Below are 25,666 nucleotides of genomic sequence, written 5' to 3'. Positions count from 1 at the left end.
TTTTAATTCTCTAGGTTTTCTCAATTCCATCATAAAATACTAATTCAAGTGGTAAACAACAGTATCCTATACAATCCTCATTCACACTTACACATAAATACACTTATAATAATCAAAATACCATAAAAAGAAAGAGAGAAATGTATATTACAAATTATCTGATGATGAAGTAAACATAATAATGTTGAATACAGATATCGACATGGTCGAATTTGAAACGAATAGTAGGTATGTTAATGTTACAAAACATTTTCCTTTCTAAAAACTTCGTTATTTGCTATTACTGATTATTTTTTTACAAATTAAACACGAAATAAATATGGCATATGCATTTAAAGGAAATTACTGCAAATTATTCACTATAATAATCCAGTAATAGCAACTTACCGAATACCGAAAAGAAAAACACTTATGTATTAATGTGTAATGATGTTTTTCTCGTCATAAATGTATTTACAATTTCCCTACAACAAAGTGGCTATTCCAAATATCTCCGAAAATGTAAGTAGGAAAATTATAAAAAAAATTCACAATGTGTATTCCGACCCATAGATTACGATTTTAACATAACAGTAAAAAGTCCATAATAGCACATTACCGACTTATTGCACGGGGGCGTCGATATATAAAATAAAAAATAAAACGAATACAATAACTGACCTGTGCCACTGGTTGCACAAATTGCGGTTGCTCCCTCGGTTGCGTCGGCGCGGTACTATACCCCTCATCACTTGAATACGTCGGTTGGAACGCACTGCGCACATACCGAGTGCTTATCTTTCTTCCGAACACATCCTCGCCGTCCATACGTTTTAACGCTCTACGAAAAAACATATAAATACATATATTTTTATATAATATTACATAGAAAACAAATATTGAGATATTAAATTGGTCATTAAGTCATCAAACACAAGTAGCGGTAGTAAATTTTAATTGAAAAGAAGGGTGTTTATAAAACGCAGTTATTAATTGATTATACTTCACCAAATACCTTTAAACATACGTTTCGAAAATTGATAAAGTATTAGTAATTGAATTATTCGTCAATATATATAAACAAAAATATATCTCCAAAATGTACAATAACAATAGTAAATCATCATCATCATCATTCCAGTCATCCATTCCATTGCAGTCCATAGCCGGTCATAGGCCTCCACAAGTTCGCGCCAAAAATGCGTGAACTTATGTGTGTTGCCCATAGTCACCACGCTGGGCAGGCGAGTTGGTGACCGCTGGGCTGGCTTTTTCGCACCTAAGACGCTGCTGCCCGTCTTCGGCCTGTGTGTTTCAAAGCCAGCGGTTAGATGGTTATCCCGCCATCGGTCGGCTTCTTAAGTTACAAGGTGGTGGTGGAACCTTGTTATCCCTTAGTCGCCTCTTACGACACCCACGGGAAGAGAGGGCGTGGCTATATTGTTTTTTGGTGCCGTAGCCACACAGCACGACAACAATAGTAAATGTAAAGTACAAATGTAATGTATGTATGTATGACTACACCATTGTTTTTTTTTTTTTTTTTTGTCGTGTTCATATTGTCAGGAATATAGTCGAATAATTGTGTTTGCTCGCAAACGAAAAAAAAACCGACTTCAATTACATCGACAAGTAATACAACGTAGATCGACGAAAAAATAGTCAAGCAACTACGCGTTATCAAAGATTACTCAAAAAGTAGTTATCAGATCTCAATAAAATTTATATGTGACCACATGATAAACATCAGCTTTCGATTAAATTAAAAATTATCAAAATCGGTACACCCAGTAAAAATTTATTACGGATTTTCGAGAGTTTCCCTCGATTTCTCTGGGATTCCATCATCAGATCCTGGTTTCCTTATCACGGTACCAAACTAGGGATATCCCCTTTCCAACAAAAAAAGAATAATCAAAATCGGTACATCCAGTAGAAAGTTATGCGGTATAATACAACGTAGGTCGACGAAAAAAGCGTCAAGTAAAAACGCATTATTAGATATAACTCGAAAAGTAGTTGTTAGATCTCAAATAAATTTAAATGGGACCAATTGGCACACACCACCTTTCGATTAAAATAAAATTTGTCGAAATCGGTCCACCCAGTCGAAAGTTCTGATGTAACATACATAAAAAAAAAAAAAAAAAAAAAAAAAATACAGTCGAATTGAGAACCTCCTCCTTTTTTGGAAGTCGGTTAAAAATAAAAGACTGTACATACTCTCAGCGGCACGGAATCTTGGCCAAACTCATAACATGCGATAACAAATTTTTAAGTGTGTCTAACTTTTTTCTTAGTGTATAAGTGGGTAGAAATAATGTTTCCGTTATTCCTAAGAGGATATTTAACTGAGTTGAAGGGCATATTGGTTTGGATTCTGAAGTTTAGTTGAATCGTGTCATTTATCCGACGAACTCTACGTTTTGGATTGTGTTGTGGAATTTGCGAGTGTTAAGTTGTCGAAGTTCTTTGGTTTTGTTGTGATAAATAAACATCTAAAGGCGCCTAAGAATCCATAAAAATGCCTTTGTCACCAAGTCAGATAGCACAAGCAGTGAAATTACTCGAACAAGGGATAACCCATCGTGAAGTGGCTACTACCCTTAATGTACCGCGTTCTTCGATCCAATATGCACTAAAACGGTAGCAAGAGACTAGCCTCTGCACACGCAGATCAGGTAGTGGTGGTTTACGTTGGACGTCAGCTCATGACGACCGCTTTATTGTGTTAGAGATTTTAAGAAATCGCTTCCTTACTGCTGTCGAGATCCAGCAGCGGCTTCAAATCTCCAGGAACGTAAATGTTAGTGAGCGTACGGTGAGAAGATGTATAGAGGAAGTTAATTTAAGGGCAAGAAGACTAGCCCGTGGCCCACAGCTTCTCCCACATCATAGAGCACCTCGACTTTAATTTGCTCGCGAACATGCTAACGGTCTCATGAACAAAGGGCAGGGGTTTTATTAAAGGATGAGTGCAGGATCGCTTTAAGTGCATCTGATGGTAGACAACGTGTGTGGAGAAGGAAAGGTGAACGATATCTGGCGATTAGTAGCACTCCAACAGTGAGTTTTGGTAGAGGCTCTATAATGGTATGGGGTGGCGTTAGTTCTGATGCATGTACAGAATTGGTCATCGTCAATAACGCTCTAACTGCAACACGATATGTCGAGGATATCCTTCAAGAACATGTTTTACCCTTTGGAGGGTTTATTGGATATGACCAATTCATTTTAATGCATTATAATGCACATCGTCACGTCGCTCAAATCATAAATGAGTACCTTCAAGAGGTTGGTATTCAAAAATTGCAGTGGCCAGCTCGCAGCCCCGACTTAAATCCAATAGAGCATATTTGGGATAAGCTAAAAAAGACAATTAAAACAGCATCGAACCCACCACAAACTCTTAACCAGCTTCAAGATGCTGCATTGATTGCCTGGCGCGACTTGTCGCAAGTGGACATCAAAAATGTCATCTAAAGCATGCCAGACCGAATGCAGGCGGTCATAAGGGCTAGAGAAGGAAACACGCAATATTAAAAAGCTCACCAAAGATCAAACAGTTCAAACAGTTTTTATTACTAGTGCTCAAAACTGCAGTGTTTAATTTTGTGTAAATGTGATTTTGCGCTTAAACTTCATTATAAACTAAAAAAAAACATTATTTATGTTTAATTACGTATTAAAGACGTTAATTGGATGAACAACGATCAAAATTGGCTTAAATTTGCAGTGTAAACTGAAAAAAAATAAAGTTATCACAAATTTTATACTTGGCCAAGTTTCCGTGCCGGTGAGTGTAGTTCGCTGGATCAGCTAGTAATCGATAGGACAACATTAATACAAAAATATCAAAGATTTTGAAGACGAAAAATTTCCTTTTATAAATAACAATAATAAAACTTAATGAAATGGAACTTTATCTATACATATAATAAAATGGTAGGAAGTCAAAACTGTACATTGAATATTTTTTTAAAAGAATACTTGGGGTGTGATCTACAATCGATACCGAAGCCAAAAATATAGTTTTTAGAATTTTTGTCTGTTTGTCTGTATGTATGTCCGGGATTAACTCAAAACGTACCGCATGGATTTACTTCAAATTTGGCTTGAATATTATTAAGAAGTCGGGTCAACACATAGGCTACATATTATCATGCTATCACCTACCGGGAACGAGCAGTGAACATCTTATTTCCTCAACGCATTTTGTAACAACGTGTAATCTAACGACGCATATATTTGAATATTGTTGTTATTATGTTAATAACCATGCTATATAAGCTAGCTTCACACTATAAAAATCACACAATATAAGTAACTAAGCCGATAAACATAATTAAATCAATATAAGTAGACAAGACAATTTTAAAGCAACGCCATCTATGAGATTTTTCTGTAGATATGAAATGTAAAGAAGAAACGGGTAAATGAATGTTATTTTAAAAGGTAATCGTTAGTATTTTTGGTGCTGTATAGCGTTCACGCAGACGACGTCGCGGGCAGCAGCTAGTTAACAATAATATCGCAAATCGATTCAAATCTCTTAATTGTGTATAAGAGTTAAAAATTAAAATAATGACAATACCACGGTTCGCTTAAACCGAAAATAAAAATCATCATATCAAAAATTTCGCTCTAGCGGGTACATCGTTCCATAGTTTAATTGGCTAGAGCGCCGACACGGTCAGCCGGAGACGCGGGTTCGAACCCCGCTGGAGCGGTCAATTTTTGATATGATATTCAAAAATGACAATAATTTGACACTATTAAAGAAAAAATTATTTAAAAACAAAAAAACAGAAATAATTTCGATTAATATTTTCTGCGGGTCATTAAAAATCGTCAAAAATAAAAATAATAATAAAAATACAGTAGTCAGGCTTAACATGATTAAAATATGATAGGTATTTAAAAAACTGCATTATAATGTAAGAAAGCTTTTCGAGTAACGGATTAGATTAATCCGGGTATACGGTTCAGTGGGCACTAAAGAGCCTTCAGCCAAGTTCAGCGGGCTGTAAATATCAATTCGTTCAACCTAAATAAATAGGAACAACGTCGCGCCCCGTCGATTAAAGCACAAATAGCTTGATTGAAACTAATTAAAATTTAATCATTTTTTTTATGACATTAAATAGATATAAATATAATATGTTGTAATGAATTTCAAAGATAAATATGCCGATAATATAACTTTTGAAACTTCGGTAGTCACGTCACTAACGTTAAAGTCTAATTAGAGTAAGTAATGATTTTATTTTAAAATTAACGGTTCGCAAACTCGACGATTACTATTTTGAATATTGTCCGATATTTTGGCAACTTGTGTCGACGTGACCATGGCACCTGCAACGTCACCGAAATATCAATTATCGGGAGTTTCAGAATAATAATCGGTGCAAGTTCTTTAGAATCAAAAGTGTTAATTATAACCGTAAAAGTTTAGAATATATATACCTACCATAGGAATTTATCGTCGATTCTTCTAAAGTTTCCAATATTACGTGTTGCAAGCGATATATTTACGAATAAATAGATAAACACGATAAATATCTCGTATTACACGTTTATTATTAATAAAGTCGTAGTCGTTAGTCATAGTCGTCAGATATATCAAGATTTCCAATCTAAAATTTAAAGTGAATTTAAATCACGTTCCTCAATTGGAAGATAACAAAGAAATATATTTTTATGATATGCAATACTTCTGCGTAATAATTTAATAATTATAATGTAAAATTATACCTAATCATATACTATACAATAATTTGATAGTAATAGTGTAAATTTATACCTAATATTGATACACCTCGACGTTACGTTGCAAAAAAAAAAATTCAAATAACGTAAAAATTAATTGCCATGTATTGAAACATGTATTAACAGTATCGTGGAAAACGACGCATTTTTTTCCTTCCATCTAACTTCCTACCCTTTAATCAGGAAAGTAATCTGATCTTGAAGGTCTTTGTTTAATGTAAACTTCTTTTTATAAAATCGATTTAGTTGATTTGGCCTTTATAGTAAACATTCAACTACACTAAATCATTTATTTTGCTTTAATATTAAAAAAATACATATTCACGCTGTACGTAACGTTAAATAACGTACAAATCAAAAGTATTTCACGTAATCAAAAATCTCTTTACGCAAGAAGTTTCAAAATCACTTTCGAAGCATCATTTTAAAATTTAATCTTTAAAAAAAATTACGCTTAATATGAAATTACCACCGATTCAGAAAGTAAGATTCCGCAGAGAAAAATTGTCGAGAAATTGTTTAAAAAACAAACTACACCAGTTTTATCAAAACATTTTAACCTCTTACTCCGAACTAAATGCTAAAACGAAAATTTAAAAAATTATTACTTACCCCGTAAGTAACATGTTATGCTTGTTTTAGGGCGACTTCATGAAACACTTCCAAAAGCTTAACAATTATTTACTTCAATGTTACTTTATATAATTTTAAATGCGATTAATTTAATTATTTTAACTGTTCTTGCTTGTGCCTGGTGGTGCAATGGCGGATTGAATTTTTAGCTCATTTATGTATTAAGTAATATATATTTGAGGGTAATTATAAAACAAAAATTTAACGGAATATAATGCAACGACTAGATATACGGCGTGACATGGTGCTGGACTGGGGTAATGGTCACTGCAACTATTTGGTAATCAAGGTTTTCGGAACGAAGTTCCTTACGGCAGGCTTGTCAGTCACATGACTGTATAATATGACGTTAGTAAAACTAAAATATTCCTAGTAAACTTTTTTTAAATTATTTGTGTAATTTTATACTGTAGACAAAAATAAATAAAGCCGTGTTTTTTATTTCACTTAATAGTTTGAATTATTATTATATTATTATTATTATTTTGTATGATTTATTTTATTTTACGGTATTTGTTATTTTTTAAAATAAATGTCCTAAATACTTTTATGTACTTAATTAATAACCAATCAACAAAATTAAAAAGAAATCAAGAACTAGAAGCTATATATAAAATTCAACATTTTTTTTTTCAAATTGTGTTGCTTTTATACTATCCGAAGGAACTTCGTTCCTACCTGGTGTCCCATGACATCACATAATGCATATAATTTATCTCTGATATAATCTGAGTTTTAAGTACCTACATTGCTCGTAACTTATCATTTCAATTTTAGTTCTATTTATTTTCTTCCGGAGAGAAGTTGTCTCTGAAGAAGAAAAAAGTCAAAGTCAACCAGGAACGATTCTTCTTCATAACTTTTATTTACTTCTATAAAATATATATTTGATAGTATAATAAATAATAAATATAATTTTATGATAAAAATCTAAGTAGGTTTTATGTGGTTGCAGCATAATGTGATAAATGAATTTTTGTTTATCTACCCTCATAATAATTTTTCTTGTAGTCAGCTGATCTGACTCATAAAGTTCATTGACCCCTTTGTCAAACGCATAAAAAGGTACAAGAATCATCGGCACAAGGTTCGCAACGCGCAAGGTTTTATATATCAGATATTTTTTCCATTTAAAAAAAATATTGAATTTGATCATCCATAACATCTTTCTAATACTTTTTTTTATAATGTTCATATTTTTAAACATTTGTATATTAAAATTAAATAGTTTATATAACCTTAAGCAGTGTTAAAATATAAAATTTATATATATAAAACAACAAAAACAAGCTTGATAGATGTTACATTTTCAAAGATATATAATTGCAATGTGAAACCATTTTGGCTACTAATATTGAAAACCATAGTTAGCAGCCGGGAGTGCTACATTACGATTGAAATGTTACTCTAAATTAAAAAAAAACTGTATTATAAAGTCTATTATATAAAACGTCATATATGCATTATATTACCTAATAACACTGTACTCTAGACGCTATGATGTGCCTTGAGGAATAAATAACCTCAATTATCAGAAAAACTATTTAAAATGTGGAGGGGAGGAACCATCGATACGTCATCTTTTGTATATCTGCCTACCGCGTTTACTTTTTAGATTGGTGAATGTTTATAGGCCGTTAAACAATTTAATGCTTCAAAAATATAGCATATTATACAAACGAAAAAAAGTTTATGCCTACATACCTATATTTATTCGATTATATTTGACCTTTATCTATTCTGTCATCCATTACCTAAAAAACCGTTAAAAATTAAACAGAAGATTCGTAATATATAATTTTAAGAAAGTTTTTAATTTAAAATATCAAAAGTTAATAAATCGTTAGGAAACAACTTTTTTTTTTCTTAAATGTTACTGAACGAAAAATCTTCAATTTATGTATTCTAAATTTACGGTCACCAAGCCCAATTTCAATGGCGTCGTTAGCGTAAACGCCGCTATAAAGGGGGTGATAGACGTGCGAGTAAGTCCGCGAACTTGTGGCTCGACGACCTTTTTCGCTAGTGTGTCACCCTAAGTACGCGTAGTTCAAAACCGCCGAGTAAGTTCGTTGGCGATCCAACAAGTTTGAAATTTTGCTCGTAACCCGCCTGCGCTCGTGCATGTGACAGCACTGCAAGCCGCGAGCCACCAATTTTAACTGACTTCCAAAAAAGGAAGAGGTTCTCAATTCGATTCAGAACCTTAGAACTTTTGACTGGGTGGACCGATTTTCATGATTTTTATTTTAATCAAAAGGTAGTGTGTGTCGTGTGGTCCCATTTAAATTTGATTGCGATCTAATAATCATTTTTGGGTTATATCTAATAATGCGTATTTACTTGAATGTTTTTTCGTCTACCTACGATGTGTTAGTATGTCGATGTAATTGAAGTCGTTTTTTTTTAAATCACAATTATTTTTCGCTAGTCCGTGAAAGCGCAACGCTTGTAGTGTAGGTATGTAATTTTTATAACTTTAGATTGAGAAATTACTCAAAATGAATTATTTTCAGAACTTCGTCTTTTTTTGGTTTTTAAATGTAATACGATAAAATTCTTAAATAAAGCTTCTTGTATCGACGACATCGCATTACAGAATGGATAAGCTTCACGTGTGTCATCGACGTCGAGCCGAGTAAGTTCACGATCGAAAAATAAAAATCGTACAAATTAAAAATAGCATGGTGTCGACTCCTGTCAAAGATTTTCATTGTAATATGACACTTTGAATAGTTACGGGTCTCTGTAAAGAACTCACTATAGACGGCGCCACGGTTCGCTTAAACCGAAAATAAAAATCATCATATCAAAAACTTCGCTCTAGCGGGTACATCGTTCCATAGCTGAATTGGCTAGAGCGCCGACACGGTCAGTCGGAGACGCGGGTTCGAACCCCGCTGGAGCGGTCAATTTTTGATATGATATTCAAAAATGTTTAGTAATAAATAATTTTTAAAGATTTTTTTCGGTTTTTCTTTTATAAGCACTAAAAACGCGCGGTTTTACAAAAAAAAAATAATTAAATATCCCGTTAGTTGATGTTGTAGGTCAAAAGATTTAACACATGTTGTATTCCTTTGGCAACACACATGAGTTCACGTTCACGCTCACATGAGTTTACTTGTGGAGGCCTATGTCCAGCAGTGTACTGCGATAGGCTGAAGTGATGTCCTCCTTTGTAAATCTAAATTCACTTTCATTATTTAGATTTTTTTGCGTTATATTTTTCGTATATAGGTATGTATGGTGCTATTTCTTACAGTTGTTAGTATTAAGGTTCTAATAACAAAGTAAATATTGTTAAATTGCATTAAGTATATGACGTATTATTTTCATAAAACTGCCGTACGTATTCAGTCGTTGAAAATTTTTAGAAAATTATTTTATTATTATCATAAAGTTTCGAACAGAATTTTTTCTTAAAATTCTATAGAATTAAAAAATCGTACTCATCTTTAAGCGGATAAAAAAATACATTTAATGAATTACTTAAGTGTTTCATCAATTAAAGATAAAGAGAATTTAAATCATCATAGTAAAGGCGACGGGCGAAAATGGGCCTGAACTTTACGGTCCGTTACATCATTGAAATATTCATTAATATTCGTTTCAAGTTTTTTCATTCCCAATGGCGAAACGATTCGTTATTTTACCATGGGATAGTAAATTGATTAATAAATTGAAACACTTTTGTTTTCCTGTGCCCTAGTATATTTTTCTGTCCTATGGAGAGAGATACTTCAAATGTTGCTAGCTGAGAAAAACGAATTATTGGATTACCGATTCGTTTTATTTGTCTTTATTTTTAAGGTTTTTTATTATGTACTTATGTTGCATAATAAGAGTATGCAATGCTATCGTGATTTGCAATGGGTATAATGGTTTTATCTAAAAAAAAGATATTCTAAGTATAAAAAAACGACTACCTTTATTTTTTAAGGTGGCAATCGAAGGCGTAAAAACATTATGTCAGGTGTAAGTCAAGTGTCAAAGCCATTCACTCGTTTTGTTCTCAGCAAAGAGTAAAATAACTTGCTTATACAAGTTTTCAGCTTGCGGCAGATGGCGACAGTGAATATTTTTGTGTTTTGTGCATTTCGTTTGATCTTTTGGTTTTCTTTCACGACTTTCGCTACGTTTAACAACAACAACACAACGACGTTTTTTACATATTAGTTGACAATTCTCGCAGAGGAAGGGACGCCATCCGAGCTTATTATTGTAATTGTGTTGTAGGGAGACGAACAGTAGGTTGCTGTTGCCATGTAATGTCCGTAATATGGTACCTAGGCTGGGCAAGACATCAAGAAAATCTAGTAACACCTGCACAATTCTTAGATAACGCTCTAATAATTTATGATGATGAATAAATAAATGTTAAAATAATTAACCATTTTTTATTTAACTCTTCCTTTTATTATTGACAAATGAAAAATAACAAATACATAGATTCAATTGTAATAAACATGCTTTATCATTGAACCGTAGGTGTCCACAATCGTGTAATTGTACTTTAAATAATACAAGTACTGAGTGGTTATAACGATTTGAGGTTATTTTTTTACTAACCAAAGTCATCTTGTAACTTTTTTCTCCCATGAAGGATTTATGTAAAATGTTCTGTATTCGATAAAGGACTATAGTTTCTATACAATGACACTAAAATCATCAATGTAACGTTCAGGCCCAACTTTCTATGGACGTTCGCCCGCCTCCTTTATTCAATAATACATTATAGTAAATTTAACGAATGTGTAAACATTTGACAAGTTGAATATGAAAGAGATATGGAACAAAAAGACACAAAATATAGAACAAACAAGATAAGATAAATCTATGTAAGTATTATCATTTAAAAAAAAAATAGAGCAAACTAATTATACAATCCAGTAACAGAGTACTGAATACTGGTGTAATAATTTATGCTCCAGCTCTTTTTCTATTTTTTGTTTTAATTCAGTTTACTCAATAGATTAATCTATTCTGTTCTCAATAAACATGAATACCAATATGGTATAGAAAACATGGATAATAATGAAGAGTCATTTCACAATTTTACGCTCTGCAAGTTTAGGTAAATTTGGTCGCATCGCGCGAGTCGTACGAACCGCGCGATCTTTGTGCTAGTAAGTATGTAAGTATAGTGTGACAACCAAAAGACCATCTTGATCATTTTCTAATGTATAATAAAAATTAAAAACTATGGTATAAAATGTTTTTTGCATAATTAATTTGTTAAAAATTTCAAGTATGTTATATAACAACAGTCAATATTTTTTTTTTTTTAGCGCCGAGTTGCACGAAACAAAATTAAAATTTAAGTAGAGATTAAACTAATTTAATCACAACAATTTCATACAATTCTTGCGATTAAATTAGTTTAATCACTACTTAAATTTTAATTTCTTTTCGTGCAACTCGGCGTAGGTCGACAAACAAGCGTACGGCTCACCTGATGGTAAGCGATTACCGTAGCTTATAGACACCTGCAACACCAGAAGCATCGCAAGCGCGTTGCCGACCCAATCCCCAATCCCCCCAGGATGGTCACCTTACTCACCAACAGGAACACAATACTACTTGAAAACAGTATTATTTTGCTGTGATCTTCTGTAAGGTCGAGGTACTACCCCAGTCGGGCTGCTCCATATTTTGAGCAGGAAATTCCTGCTGTGCCCTACCTCAGTTAATTTAATATAATAATTAATAAACAAAATTTAATTAGTTAATTTAATAAAAAATAAATTTAAAATAAAAATAAAAAATCAATTTTATTTAACAATTTTTTTTTAAATTGATTTAGTTTTTTCAGTTTACGAGTGAATCTAATATTTACGATATGAATAAAATAGCATTTTATTATGCCCCAAAAAATCTGTGTGTGAATGTGAGTTGTTATAATATAGTTTTGGATGAAAGTAGACCATCAAATTTTAGCGGTTTTAATTTTTTTTAACCAACATCCAAAAAAGGAGGAGGTTCTCAATTCGACTGTATTTTTTTAACCGACTTCCAAAAAAGGAGGAGGTTCTCAATTCGACTGTATTTTTTTTTTTTTTTTTTTTTTTTTTTTTATATATGTTACATCAGAACTTTTGACTGGGTAGACCGATTTCGACAAATTTTATTTTAATCGAAAGGTGGTGTGTGCCAATTGGTCCCATTTAAATTTATTTGAGATCTAACAACTACTTTTCGAGTTATATCTAATAATGCGTTTTTACTTGACGCTTTTTTCGTCGACCTACGTTGTATTATACCGCATAACTTTCTACTGGATGCACCGATTTTGATAATTCTTTTTTTGTTAGAAAGAGGACATCCCTAGTTTGGTACCGTGATAAGGAAACCAGGATCTGATGATGGGATCCCAGAGACATCGAGGGAAACTCTCGAAAATCCGTAATAACTTTTTACCGGGTGTACCGATTTTGATAATTTTTAATTTAATCGAAAGCTGATGTTTATCATGTGGTCACATATAAATTTTATTGAGATCTGATAACTACTCTTTGAGTAATCTTTGATAACGTGTAGTTGCTTGACTATTTTTTCGTCGATCTACGTTGTATTACTTGTCGATGTAATTGAAGTCGGTTTTTTTTTCGTTTGCGAGCAAACACAATTATTTAATGTATGTTACTTCAGAACTTTTGACTGGGTGGACCGATTTCGACAAAAAACACGACAAGGTTGTGCGTGTCATTTGGTCCCACTTAAATTTATTTGAGATCGAACAACTACTTTTGAGTTATATCTAATAATGCGTTTTTACTCGACTATTTTTTGTCGACCTACGTTGTATTATAGCGCATAACTTTTTACTGGGTGTACCAATTTTGACGATTTTTATTTTAATTGAAAGCTGATGTTTATTATGAGGTTACATTTAAATTTTCATCGAGATCTGATAACAACTTTTTGTGTTATTTTTGATAACGCCTATTTACTTGACTATTTTTTCGTCTACCTACGTTGGATTACTTGTCGATGTAATTGAAGTCGGTTTTTTTCGTTTGCGAGCAAATACAATTATTTAACTCAATGACACCGACAAACATATGAATTAATAAATAACAAGACAAACAGATTGAAAAGCCTATTTGTATTGATAATGTGAGAAAAGAAAATTAAATTATACATTTGTTTACAGAAATTATCATTATATTATTTTACAGTCATTTCGTAATTTTATTTATATTTTATTATAAAAGTATCAAATGCGGTTTATCCGCTATAACAACAGGCGCTTGGCGCGTGTGAGCGAAAGAGACGGCTGCGCAGAATTTGGCATGGACCTTACTTCTAAGAGCGTAGTACATTAAACATGGATGTATATGTACGATTTTATTTTTGTGTTACCCACACATTAGGAATTCTAAACATTTTTGAATATCAAATCAAAAATTGACCGCTCCAGCGGGGATCGAACCCGCGTCTCCGACTGACCGTGTCGGCGCTCTAGCCAATTAAGCTATGGAACGATGTACCCGCTAGATCGAAATTTTTGATATGATGATTTTTTATTTTCGGTTTAAGCGAACCGTGGCGCCACACAGTACATGTATGTATGTCAAATACATGGTAGCATGTGTAATGTTTTTTTAATGATTTAATGTATTTTTTTTATTTAATTTTTTATAAAAAGGGGTACAAAGATTTCGCTTCACATATTTATATATAGAGTATCACATGTTCAGAAATTAAGCATGACAACACGGAAACCATGGTTTCATACTGATTTTAAAAGAAATTCATAAATGTGTATACTATGTAATACAAAACCAGAAATAAGGTACATTTCTAATATTATGAGTAACACAAATATCAAACGTTTGTAGTAACATAAGAATGTAAATAAAAACAGACACAATGCAATCAACTCACCTAGATGCATGATCAGGGGTAGGAAACTTCAACTTAGCCGTAGAAGCTGTGACACGAAGCACCTTCCCCCCACAATTGTCGGCTAGCCTCCTAAGACGTCTGGACACACGTTCAGGTGCCTGGTCCAGCGGTAGATTCCCTACTTCCATTATACAGGTTGGCTCTTCTTCCTCCGCTTGACACACCTAATAAAAGATAATATTACCAATTTGGCCTGTAATATCCCACAGCTGTGCATTGACCTCTTTCTCCGTGTAAGGATCAGAGCTAAACAAACTACGGTGCTCTATTGCGGGTTGGTGGATATATTCCCTACTATAAGTAAAGAAGTATCAGGTGATACACCACACCCGACAGCTAACATGCTTTCCAAAGCACGGTGGGGAGACCCACATGAACAGATATCCAAAACACTAAACAAATATTTGTAAAAAATAACACTGCATTTAAATGTATAATTTTAGCAGTATTCTTAGTAGACAGATGCAATTTTTATAGGATTTTTACCCAACTACTGCAAAGTCAAAAGGAGGGTTATAATTTTAGCATCTATTTATATATTTGTCATATTGAAACAAATTAGATATCATTAGAAGCATCTTAATGGTCCGCTGGTTATAGGCTATATGGTGTCAAATGATTTTAAATGTGGCGCCCTCTAAAAGAAAGTGTTGTACTAATTTTTTTTGTCATAAGCAGGTTTAGTGTTTAACTTTCTTTGTCTTGTCAGAAAAATTTCCTTTTCTGTACTTAATAAATTAATTTAGTGAGAATAAAAATATATTTTAAATTTACTAATTGACACATAGTTTATTATATTCACCTAATAAAGAAAGGTTTAGAAAAGCCTTTCATATAAATTCTCCTTGAATGTTTTATATAAAGAAAATTTATAAAAAATATTAGTCATCACATGTACCTTAGGTTTCCTCGGAAGTTTTGCTGTCAGATCATTATAAGAAAAATGAGACGAAGCACAAGCAATCAAAGCAGATGACGTATTCTGTTTATGCACCAATATCACTTCCATATTTTTCCTAAACAAAATACACAAAATTAAATAACTGACATTACCTGTAATATTCATTAAAACGAAATAACATTAATTTGATCAATATAAACGAGAATTCTTATCCGATATACAAACCTATGCCTAAAATCACTCAAATCTGCAGCAAAATTTATATCTCCTGAAATTAACAATAAAGCAGCAGGAGCTGAATGCAGCTCCCCAAATCTCCTCATGCACTGTCTCAACTTTTCATCCGCTGCATTCTTTTGAGTTCCACACACATGAATTAAATTAACCTGTTTAATAAAAAAATTTATATTATGCACTAAGATGTTAAATCATCCACATAAATTAATTGTGGTGTAACAAACTGCTTTTGATCACATACAAAATTTAAAAATATATCAGGTTCTTAGCAGCATATATTTTCTCTCGAATATCTCCTATATAGAAGCTAAGCTATTCACAGTTTTTTTATAGATATAATTACTAATTACATTAAGCTTAAATATATTTTTTATATATTCCATGTGTATGTATAAGAAAATCCATATTTGTTATACATAATAAAATAATCAGAAAAATATAAGTATAGATTGTCAACTAAATTTTGTTTTTAATAATATAAACGAGTTTTAATTTTGTATGATTATAATTTAGCCCTAAGATCCAAACAAAAACAACAATGGTAAAACAGACCATTAAGTAACTGTAATCAGATAAAAAAGATACTATTGTGATATGTGTGTGTGTAAATTATAATCTTGAATAATAATTTTTTCTATAATATATTTTACAAAATATTAATAGTGAATTTATAAAACATAGAAAATATACATACTTGAGCATCATTAAGTTCCTGCAGTCTATTTGGAGCTTCCTTTTTTACATCACAGACAACAACAAAATCTGCTTCACGTCTTCCTGTTAGAAACTTATTTCGAATCGCTGCAACCACATCAATAGCTGAACAACCCCGGGGTACCTAACAAAACAATAATGTAAAAATTACACAAAGAAATCTTTCATTTTAATATTTTACTATAATTTGTTTTGTTTTAATAGTTAACAACAATATTGTGTTTGATAAACCTATTCACCTGACAGTTCTCAATGTCCCAAAAGATTCCGATCGGAATAGTAACAGTTGTTCGCTGTTTATAATGTCGGAAACGAGATCGAACCCTCGGGACCCTTTCTACGGGAACAACCCCATCGTCTCTTAAACTACCATCCATACCGTCTGACGATTCATCTTCTACGTCTAAAAACAACAGTTTTTCATTACATTTATCATAATAATAGAACTAAGATAGCTGACGAGATACGTTTCACCGATGTAACACATATGTTCGTTGCATAATAAAACAAACCTGTAATCCACAAACGAGGAGGTAAAGGTATTTTCATCGCAGGGCTAGTGACCTTACTGGTGAGCCCTTGAACAGAATGACTTCTCGCTTCCATAACCTTCTTTTCAATACTTTTTATAAAACTCATTGTAATCGTCGACGAAAAATGTTACCACAAATTTTATTATTATTCATAGATGTGAACAAAGCCTCAAACAAAAATTAGGCTATTTGTGCCTTAAATAACAAGTAAACGAAACACGAAAAATAATATAAACACTTAAATTACTACATAAGGTGCCTAAATCTTAAGGATTTGCGTCTAATAAAACAACTAGGTATATACAAAATGTAAAAACAAATTTACACTTCGTTACGCCATTTCCACTTTCCACAGACTAAATCATTACAAAACAAAGTCAGTCATGGAAAGTCAGTACACTTACACTATGGTATGAATTAAGACCATAGATTAAACACTTATATACTGTTGATGTTGTTTTAAAATTTATCCACTTATATAAACCTACCCCACCCCAGCCTGCAAAATAATGATATTTGTAATAAAAAAAAATACTAATCGACAGATTTTCAATTGCTCAATTCAACTACGTTGTCCTTTTAAATTGCTCAACTTAAATTATTTAATTAAAAAACAATAAAGTTGTTGAAAAATATTCATTTATCAATATTTTCAAACTCCTATATCTTTTGATGTATACAATATTTTGAATTGCTCAAAGTGTTAAAAAACTGCTCAAGTTGCATTTATAATTGCTCAAGTATAGTTTGAAACAGAACCACTTGCCTTAATTTTTAAATAAATATAAATAAATTGAACAGATAAAATAATGATATTTGTAAAAAAAAAATACTAATCGATACATTTTCAATAGCTCAATTCAACTACGTTGTCCTTTATTATATATATATTTATTACGTTGTCCTTTTAGAAATTAAGGCAAGTGGTTCTGTTTCAAACTATACTTGAGCAATTATAAATGCAACTTGAGCAGTTTTTTCACAATTTGAGCAATTTAAAATATTGTATACATCAAAAGATATAGGACTTTGAAAATATTGATAAATGATTTTTTTTTAACGACTTTATTGATTTTTAATTAAATAATTTAAGGTGAGCAATTTAAAAGGACAACGTAGTTGAATTGAGCTATTGAAAATGTATCGATTAGTATTTTTTTTTTTACAAATATCATTATTTTATCTGTTCAATTTATTTATATTTATTTAAAAATTAAGGCAAGTGGTTCTGTTTCAAACTATACTTGAGCAATTATAAATGCAACTTGAGCAGTTTTTTAACACTGAGCAATTCAAAATATTGTATACATCAAAAGATATAGGAGTTTGAAAATATTGATAAATGAATATTTTTCAACAACTTTATTGTTTTTTAATTAAATAATTTAAGTTGAGCAATTTAAAAGGACAACGTAGTTGAATTGAGCAATTGAAAATCTGTCGATTAGTATTTTTTTTTATTACAAATATCATTATTTTGCAGGATAGGCAAATACGGCAATAAAGGCAAATACACTCTCCACACATGGAAGTTATTTGTCAAATATGGCAAATACGCAAATACAAATAGCCATGTGTGGAGCCACGGTTATATCAATTATTGTCGTTGAAAATTTTTGACAGTAGCTTCAACTGTCACTCGTAGTGATATTGCATTTACAAGAATTCAGTACCTATTCAACCAATATTCAACAAAACTCGAAGAAATAACTTTCTGATTTCAATAACCTTATTCGAATAAAAACAGCTACAACTATTTAGTGAGTATCTTGTTACAGTCTTTTAACATAAAAAATGATACATAACATTTATGTCATACAAATTAAATATTAAAAGCGGTTGTTTTAGATAGCAAGATGACTTCAAACGGTGATATAGGAAGCTTGGATGCTAGTGGGAAAATAATTAAAATGGAAGTAAGTTTGACAAACCTATTTTATTGGAGAGATAAACTTTGTTTTGTGTTCCAAAATAGAACTATACACGTATCATTTATAGGTGGATTACAGTGCCACTTGCGACGAAAAAATACCTTTGTGGAAATCATGGGCGTTAAGTGGAAGAGTTCAAGAAGCTATAGATCAGCTACTAGCGTTGGAAAAACAAACAAGAACGGTAAGTTTTCCTTTCATTGTAATAGAACTTAGTAGATTCTACTTTTCAATTGATGTAGTTATTTCACACTTCACTCAACTTCACTTTTTAAATTAGGTTTTAAACATTTCTAAATACAATACTTCTTTTGTATATTAATTATAGGGTGCAGATATGGCTTCTACTGCAAGAATCTTGGTGACCATTGTACAAATTTGTTTTGAAGCCAAAAACTGGTCTGCACTTAATGATCATATTGTTCTTCTCTCAAAAAGAAGGTACATATTACATCAATTTATATAGTTTTTCTAAATAACACTTTTTCACATTAATAAAATAAACAAGGAGCTATAATTAATTAATAAATTAAATAAAAAGGGCTATTGTGTACAATATAGGTAGATTTTTTTATCGGAGGTTAAATTTTTGTTATTTCTGACTTTACCTTAATTCCGGTGCTGGGGTAAGTGTACTCATGCTCCGTACTGCGAATATCACGCGTTATTTTCGAACAAATTTACGTAAAAACGATCTTTACTGCAAGATCAAAATACTAAACTGACTTTTCATCATCATTACAGCCTATACAGTCCACTGCTGGACATAGGCCTCCATAAGTTTACGCCAAAAATAACGTGAACTTATGTGTTTTGCCCATAGTCACCACGCTGGGCAGGCGGGTTGGTGACCGCAGGGCTGGCTTTGTCGCACCGAAGACGCTGCTGCCCGTCTTCGGCCTGTGTATTTCAAAGCCAGCAGTTGGATGGTTATCCCGCCACCGGTCGGCTTTTTAAGTTCCAAGGTGGTAGCGGAACTGTGTTATCCCTTAGTCGCCTCTTACGACACCCACGGGAAGAGAGGGGTTGGCTAAATTCTTTAGTACCGTAGCCACACAGTACTAGTAAACTGACTTTTAACGACTGACAAATCGACACTTTTAAACAAAATAACGCGTCAGACATAATATTCTAATAAAATTAGTAACATTGCGTGCTAGAATATAGGTTTAGAAATTCGAAAAATACCCAAAACCGAATCGGAGCACCCCACTGTCCACGTGGTCTTGGTCTGCCCTACCCCTAGTGTTTTTTTTTAAGCTGGAGGCGTGGAGGGATGCCTCGCCCTCGCCTCCGCTGCGGAACGGAGCATGAGTGAGCGTGCTTTCGCACGCAAGGGTGGAAGGGCTGCACTTCCCGCAGCGCCGGAGCCAAGCGTTACTCTAACCTTAAAGGTGGTAGGTTAATTTTAACCTCAAAACTAAAATTTAACCTCCGATAAAAAAAAAATCTACCTATATTGTACATAATAACCTAAAAAGTAATTTATAACTCGTATATTAATAAGTTCATCTTTAATTCTTAAAGATCACAACTAAAACAAGCAGTTGTCAAGATGGTGCAAGAATGCTGCACCTATGTGGACAAAACACCAGACAAAGAGACCAAAATAAAGCTTATTGAGACACTACGAACAATAACCGAGGGTAAAATATATGTTGAAGTTGAAAGAGCTAGACTCACTCATATTCTTGCTAAAATAAGAGAGGACGAAGGGAATGTCGCCGAGGCTGCTAAGATTATACAAGAATTACAAGTGGAGACGTATGGATCTATGGACAAGAGGGAGAAAGTTGAATTGATCTTAGAACAAATGAGGCTTTGTCTAGCTATCAAAGATTATATTCGTACTCATATTATATCTAAGAAGATCAATACTAAGTTCTTTGAAGAAGACAATACACAAGTAAGTAGGACTTATAAATTTCCATTGACATCTGGCATCTCTTACTTCAGTATTGTCTGTTTATAATACTTAAGATTATTATTTTTAACATTTCTCTTACACTTCTCTGACTGATATTCTTTCTCACAACCTATTTGGATAGATACTATATAATTAAACTGTAGAATTTTGAAATCAATAAAAATATTTTATTAATTATTAATAATAGTAATTTTAGCAAGATGTATAGTGAACACAATTGAAAAATAATAGGGAAATGATAATTATGATTAGAAATGTACAAAAAAATATATAGCTTGCATTTCTATATACAGTAGAATCCTCTTGTAATGAATTACCGATGGTAAAGGGATTGTTGATAATACACTGTACTAACTGGAAGTCATACTAAATAAACTGACAATTTGATTATTTTTTTTATTTAAATAATCATGTAATAATCATGACTGACTGACTGTACATAATGTGTCTATGTAGTAATATGTATATTACCATCAAAGCAAAAAAAGTGTATTGCATAATTTGCACGTACATATTTTACCTCTTTATATATCTTAACTAACAACAAAATATCTAGTACATAAAGTTATTTTTATTATATTAAAAACAAACATGCCTATATATACGTCGCTAAAAGCATTTGGTTGGTATATGCAATCATACTATACCGCATATTGTTGTGTTCCATCACCCTGTGTAATTTTGTTTGCCAAAAGCAAATACTGTTTTAAACCAATAAGATTGTAAAAATATATTTATTAAATTAATAAAAATATATTGACTTAAATTTCTTTATGACAATGTTACGTAATTTTAAATTGTTTAACCCATACTAATTGAATTTAATCGAGTTTTTTTACAGGAATTAAAAGAGAAATTTTATAGATTAATGATAGCAGTGGATCAACATAATGGATCATATTTATCAGTTTGCCGTCACTTCCGAGCCCTGGGCCAGGCCGGTGGCTCCGAAGCACTTATTGGCAGTGTTGTATTTCTCATCTTAGCTCCATATGATAACGAACAAGCTGATCTTACACATAGGCTAAATGAAGACAAGGATTTGGATAAATTGCCTGAATACAAGTAAGAAATTTTTATTAATATAAATAGGATAATGGTTAGAATAAAGTAATATTAATGTATTTATGATAAATAAGAATAAATTGTTATTATGCATAAGCCAAAAAAAAAGAAACAAGACTAAACCATTTATTTCATACATCCTGATCTGACAAACTTTTTACCACCTTAACAAATAACATAATAAAAAAAAACAATTATCCAATTTGAGCATCATTCAGAACTTATAAAAGCAATGTACATGTATTTATAATAATAAAGGAGAAGAAAGTTGTTTTAATGCATTATAGAGACTGAACATTGAACAAGTATCTACAACAAAGTATTATATCACTTATTAAACTTCAATCCTCACTAAACACTATGGTATATACGTAGAACACAGTATTTATCATGTGTGTTATTAATCATTTTGATATTTTATGGGGGTATCCTCATACCCCCATAAAATATCAAAATGATTAATAACACCATTACTTACCTTACTTATTGATACCATTGCAAATACTATGGTTGCAGTGTAGCTAACATATTTTGTTTGACACATAAATCATAGTATATTTGTATTATATGTGTAATTTTTTTTTAAAAACAGCATTTTTTATTTACATTACCTCCCTTGTTACAGACAGTTGTTAGGGTTGTTCATCAACCCTGAAATAATCAGATGGAGTATTCTCTGCCCAACATATGAAAAGATGCTGAGAAAAACACCATACTTTAATGCTAATGATGAGAAGGGGCAAGAACGTTGGAATGACTTAAAGAATAGGGTTGTAGAACATGTAAGAATTTAAACAATTAATTAATCTTGACTTGAAACATTTTATTTGTATGAATAAATATTTCCAATGTTTGTTGATAATTTTTGCAGCCCAAAAATTGTACTATACTTGTTTATATAAATAAAAACAAAACAGAAAAACTACTATTATGATTTCGCACAAATTTAAATGGGATCATATGACAAGCATTGGCTTTAAAAAAATAAACATCAGAATCTGTATAACCATTAAAAGAAGTCGAATTGAAAACCTCTTTTTCGTTATTCGAAGTTGGTTAAATAGCTAAATTCACTTTACTTTATCTCCAAATAAATTAAATTGTCTTTGTCTTCTATTGTTCCAGTTTTACTATTATTTAATAATGAAAGGATCAAAGTAGTAGTATTTTTTACATATGTTGTTAATAATAGTTTCAAGGTAATTAATATTCTACTGTCAACAGAACATCCGTATCATGTCAATGTATTACACACGCATCACACTACAGAGGATGAGTGAACTCCTTGGTTTGAGTGTGACAGAGACGGAGGAAGCATTGAGTCAACTCGTCGTGAACGGCGTAGTCCGAGCTAAGATTGACAGACCAGCTGGAGTGGTTCACTTTAGGTAATAAAAATTTATATGAATCATTTGAATATAATGCACATAAATAGTTTACGAGTTTGTATTTTTGGTGGAACTTCTCACCTGAGTGTGATGAAGACTGAGTAAAACATAAAAAAAAAAAATTACTTGAAAAGTGTTGCAATAACAATCACAGTAGATTTTGCGAACATTTCTTATATTTTGTCATCACTGAACATCAAATTGATATTGATAGATAACTAAGAAACTGGTGGTGTGTAAGCATCAATAGTTGAGACAAAATAGTATGTGCAGCAAAATACGTCATCTTTCTAATGTTTGTATGTCTATATGTGTACTATTAAAGTTAAAAAAGTATATTAATCTTAATATATTAAACAAATGGAACAGTGAAATTTAGTGTGAATTTACTGAGAGCAAAAATATCTCCAATCAATTTATTCTTTAAATTTAACTAGATTTATTTACAAAAGGATTTTTATTTTACGTTTTTAATATTTTGTTGCTACGTCTTTTGGTATAATATACGTTAATTTACTACGAGTATTGCGATAATCTCTTTTATCGAAAGTTAAGATCTTTTTGTTTTAACAGTAATACTTGTAAACTACGCTAACAGGCTTGCCATACGGCGTAAAACTCTATTAGTTTGGTTTAACCAGTTTATTTTTGTTCTTGCAATTAGACACTTATCGTGATGTGATGCAAAACATTTTTAGCCATACTAATAAAAAAATATTAACAATATAAGGTAATATATATGAAATAAAAATAAAAATGTTGATCCTATCTTTTCTTATAGGTTGAACATGGATGCGTCCGACCGATTGAATGAGTGGTCCAGTAACCTGAACACTTTGATGCAACTCGTCAACAAAACAACACATCTGATAAACAAAGAAGAGTGCGTTCATAAGCATTTATTAGCTACGTCAGATTAGTTATAAATAGATAATAAATAATACGTCTTGTACTAAAAAGCTGGTAACATTTTTCTTTTTTGGAATATTATAAACTTCTGATTTGATGATGTTCAAAATTGGTATTAAAATAAATACTAAATAAACACAAAATTGTTTTTATTTCAATAATTTTTTAAAAACTTTTCTAATATGTCTAAAATATTAAACTTATTTTTTAATTTGTCGTGATGGAAATCACTAAACATTTAAATGTTAGTACATCTATGATAGATGCTGCTGTCATATCGTGTCCATTTTTTAGTTTATTTATTTCAAGCCGCTTTTAACATCTAGGATCATTAGTGACTGCAAAGTATTAACAGTATTTTTATAGTCGGTTAGACAGTTTTAATGTCTTACGAAAATTAACATTACTTCTTTCTCCGTTAAACATCCGATGGATGGATGTCTTACGAAAATTAACATTACTTCTTTCTGCGTTAAACATCCGATGGATGGATGGATTTTAGTGATAAGATGTATAATTATATCGTGTCCTTATAAAATCATGCTATAAATAAATACACATTATCATACACGCACGATAAAGATAGGCAACATTACGTCTGTTTTATAGGTAACCCGCCGGGTGATAAAGTGTATGTTTCTTTTTCGACAATTATAATTATATATCACATAATAGGTCTCTTATCTATAAAATTCTCGTGTAACAATGTAGTAACATTATTACGATAATCCTAAGAGAAGGTTACAGAAATTTTATGAAATTTTGTGTGCAGTATTGGGTAGGTCTGAGAATCGTCCAACATCTATTTTTCACATCCCTAAGTTATAAGGGGGGGGGGATTAAGGGGGCTAATAACAGATATGGCAAAACAACGTTTGCGGGATCAGCTAGTATATAAATAAATTTGAAAAATACATAATTATATCACACCCGGATTCGGGGTGAGAATCAGTGTGACCGTCTCAAAAGTGGCATATCTGCCACAGACTGGATAAAAAATCTGCCAAATTCTGCCACACTTGACGACAAAAATGCCAAAATATGCCATCATGGGCTCTAAAAAAACATAATGAATAGAACCTAATTTCTTTAATCAACCCAAAAAAATTACAATTTCAATAAGCGGTATTACATCTACTATATACATACTACTATTAGTTTGTATCAACATTTGCCTCCAAATTTTCTTCTTCATTCTCCGTGATGAAGATCCGAGTTTTGAACGACATGTTTTTTTAACATATTTTTACTTTGTTTAATGGAGACACAATCTTCGTGTTCCTTTATTGATAATTATAGCCGATACACGTTTGTTTAAGAACCTATTCCTTATTTTGGTTTTGTTCAGGTTTATATGCAAGAATATTCTCTTGCACGAAGCGATTGACATAGACAAACTTAATAAAGCTTTCGCGAAATTTTCAATATTTAGACATTTTTGAAAATCGGTAGCCCCATTCGCGTCCAGCATTTTTGCAATTGTTCCCCAAAATTTGTTTACACTAAAAATTGTGCTTGTGTTGCTACTTTCACCTGATTCTAACAAATCTCTTACACTTATGTCAAATTTAATTTGTCGAAGTTCATCATCTACTTTTTAAATGTTATTTCATGAAGAAAGCAAGGGATCTTGTCCCACTCAAGTCGATAAGCATGCTCGTATTTTCTCATCATAATTTATGTATGATTCGTTACAGAGAACCATATACGTTACACACCAAATGATAAAGACGTAAAAAAATCAATAAAGGAGAATAGTGTTCATTATT

The 25,666-nt window shown here is 31.8% G+C and overlaps 2 protein-coding genes across 4 annotated transcripts in view; one reads left to right on the top strand and one right to left on the bottom strand.

Moving 5' to 3' along the window:
• LOC123657366 (meiosis regulator and mRNA stability factor 1) overlaps positions 1-17,044 on the bottom strand; it is a 40,513-nt gene extending 23,469 nt beyond the window's left edge. Inside the window, exons 1-7 of the mRNA XM_045592923.1 lie at positions 16,657-17,044; positions 16,384-16,547; positions 16,096-16,268; positions 15,419-15,547; positions 15,191-15,308; positions 14,272-14,456; positions 661-820 (exon numbers count right to left, since the gene is read on the bottom strand). Coding sequence (XP_045448879.1) covers positions 661-820; positions 14,272-14,456; positions 15,191-15,308; positions 15,419-15,547; positions 16,096-16,268; positions 16,384-16,547; positions 16,657-16,783 — 1,056 coding nt within the window. The 5' untranslated portion in view covers positions 16,784-17,044. The remainder of the gene's footprint in view (positions 1-660; positions 821-14,271; positions 14,457-15,190; positions 15,309-15,418; positions 15,548-16,095; positions 16,269-16,383; positions 16,548-16,656) is intronic.
• A 1,240-nt stretch (positions 17,045-18,284) lies between these two features.
• On the top strand, positions 18,285-24,040 carry LOC123657368 (26S proteasome non-ATPase regulatory subunit 12). Of its 3 annotated transcripts, none has more exons than XM_045592926.1 (9): positions 18,285-18,437; positions 18,530-18,593; positions 18,676-18,792; positions 18,937-19,049; positions 20,136-20,514; positions 21,377-21,600; positions 22,226-22,382; positions 22,825-22,988; positions 23,770-24,040. In XM_045592926.1, the coding sequence occupies exons 2-9, from the start codon at positions 18,534-18,536 to the stop codon at positions 23,906-23,908; spliced, it is 1,353 nt and encodes a 450-aa protein (XP_045448882.1). In that variant the 5' UTR covers positions 18,285-18,437; positions 18,530-18,533; the 3' UTR covers positions 23,909-24,040. The 3 variants fall into 3 exon arrangements, with proteins under 3 accessions (XP_045448882.1, XP_045448880.1, XP_045448881.1); XM_045592924.1 differs by having other exon boundaries at positions 18,526-18,593; XM_045592925.1 differs by having other exon boundaries at positions 18,514-18,593.
• The last annotated feature ends 1,626 nt before the right edge of the window (positions 24,041-25,666 follow it).

Source organism: Melitaea cinxia, chromosome 10 (assembly GCF_905220565.1).
Source record: "Melitaea cinxia chromosome 10, ilMelCinx1.1, whole genome shotgun sequence".
NCBI classification, from domain to species: domain Eukaryota; kingdom Metazoa; phylum Arthropoda; class Insecta; order Lepidoptera; family Nymphalidae; genus Melitaea; species Melitaea cinxia.
The sequence above is the reverse complement of the archived record's forward strand: the minus strand, read 5'-3'. Positions and strand labels throughout refer to the sequence as shown.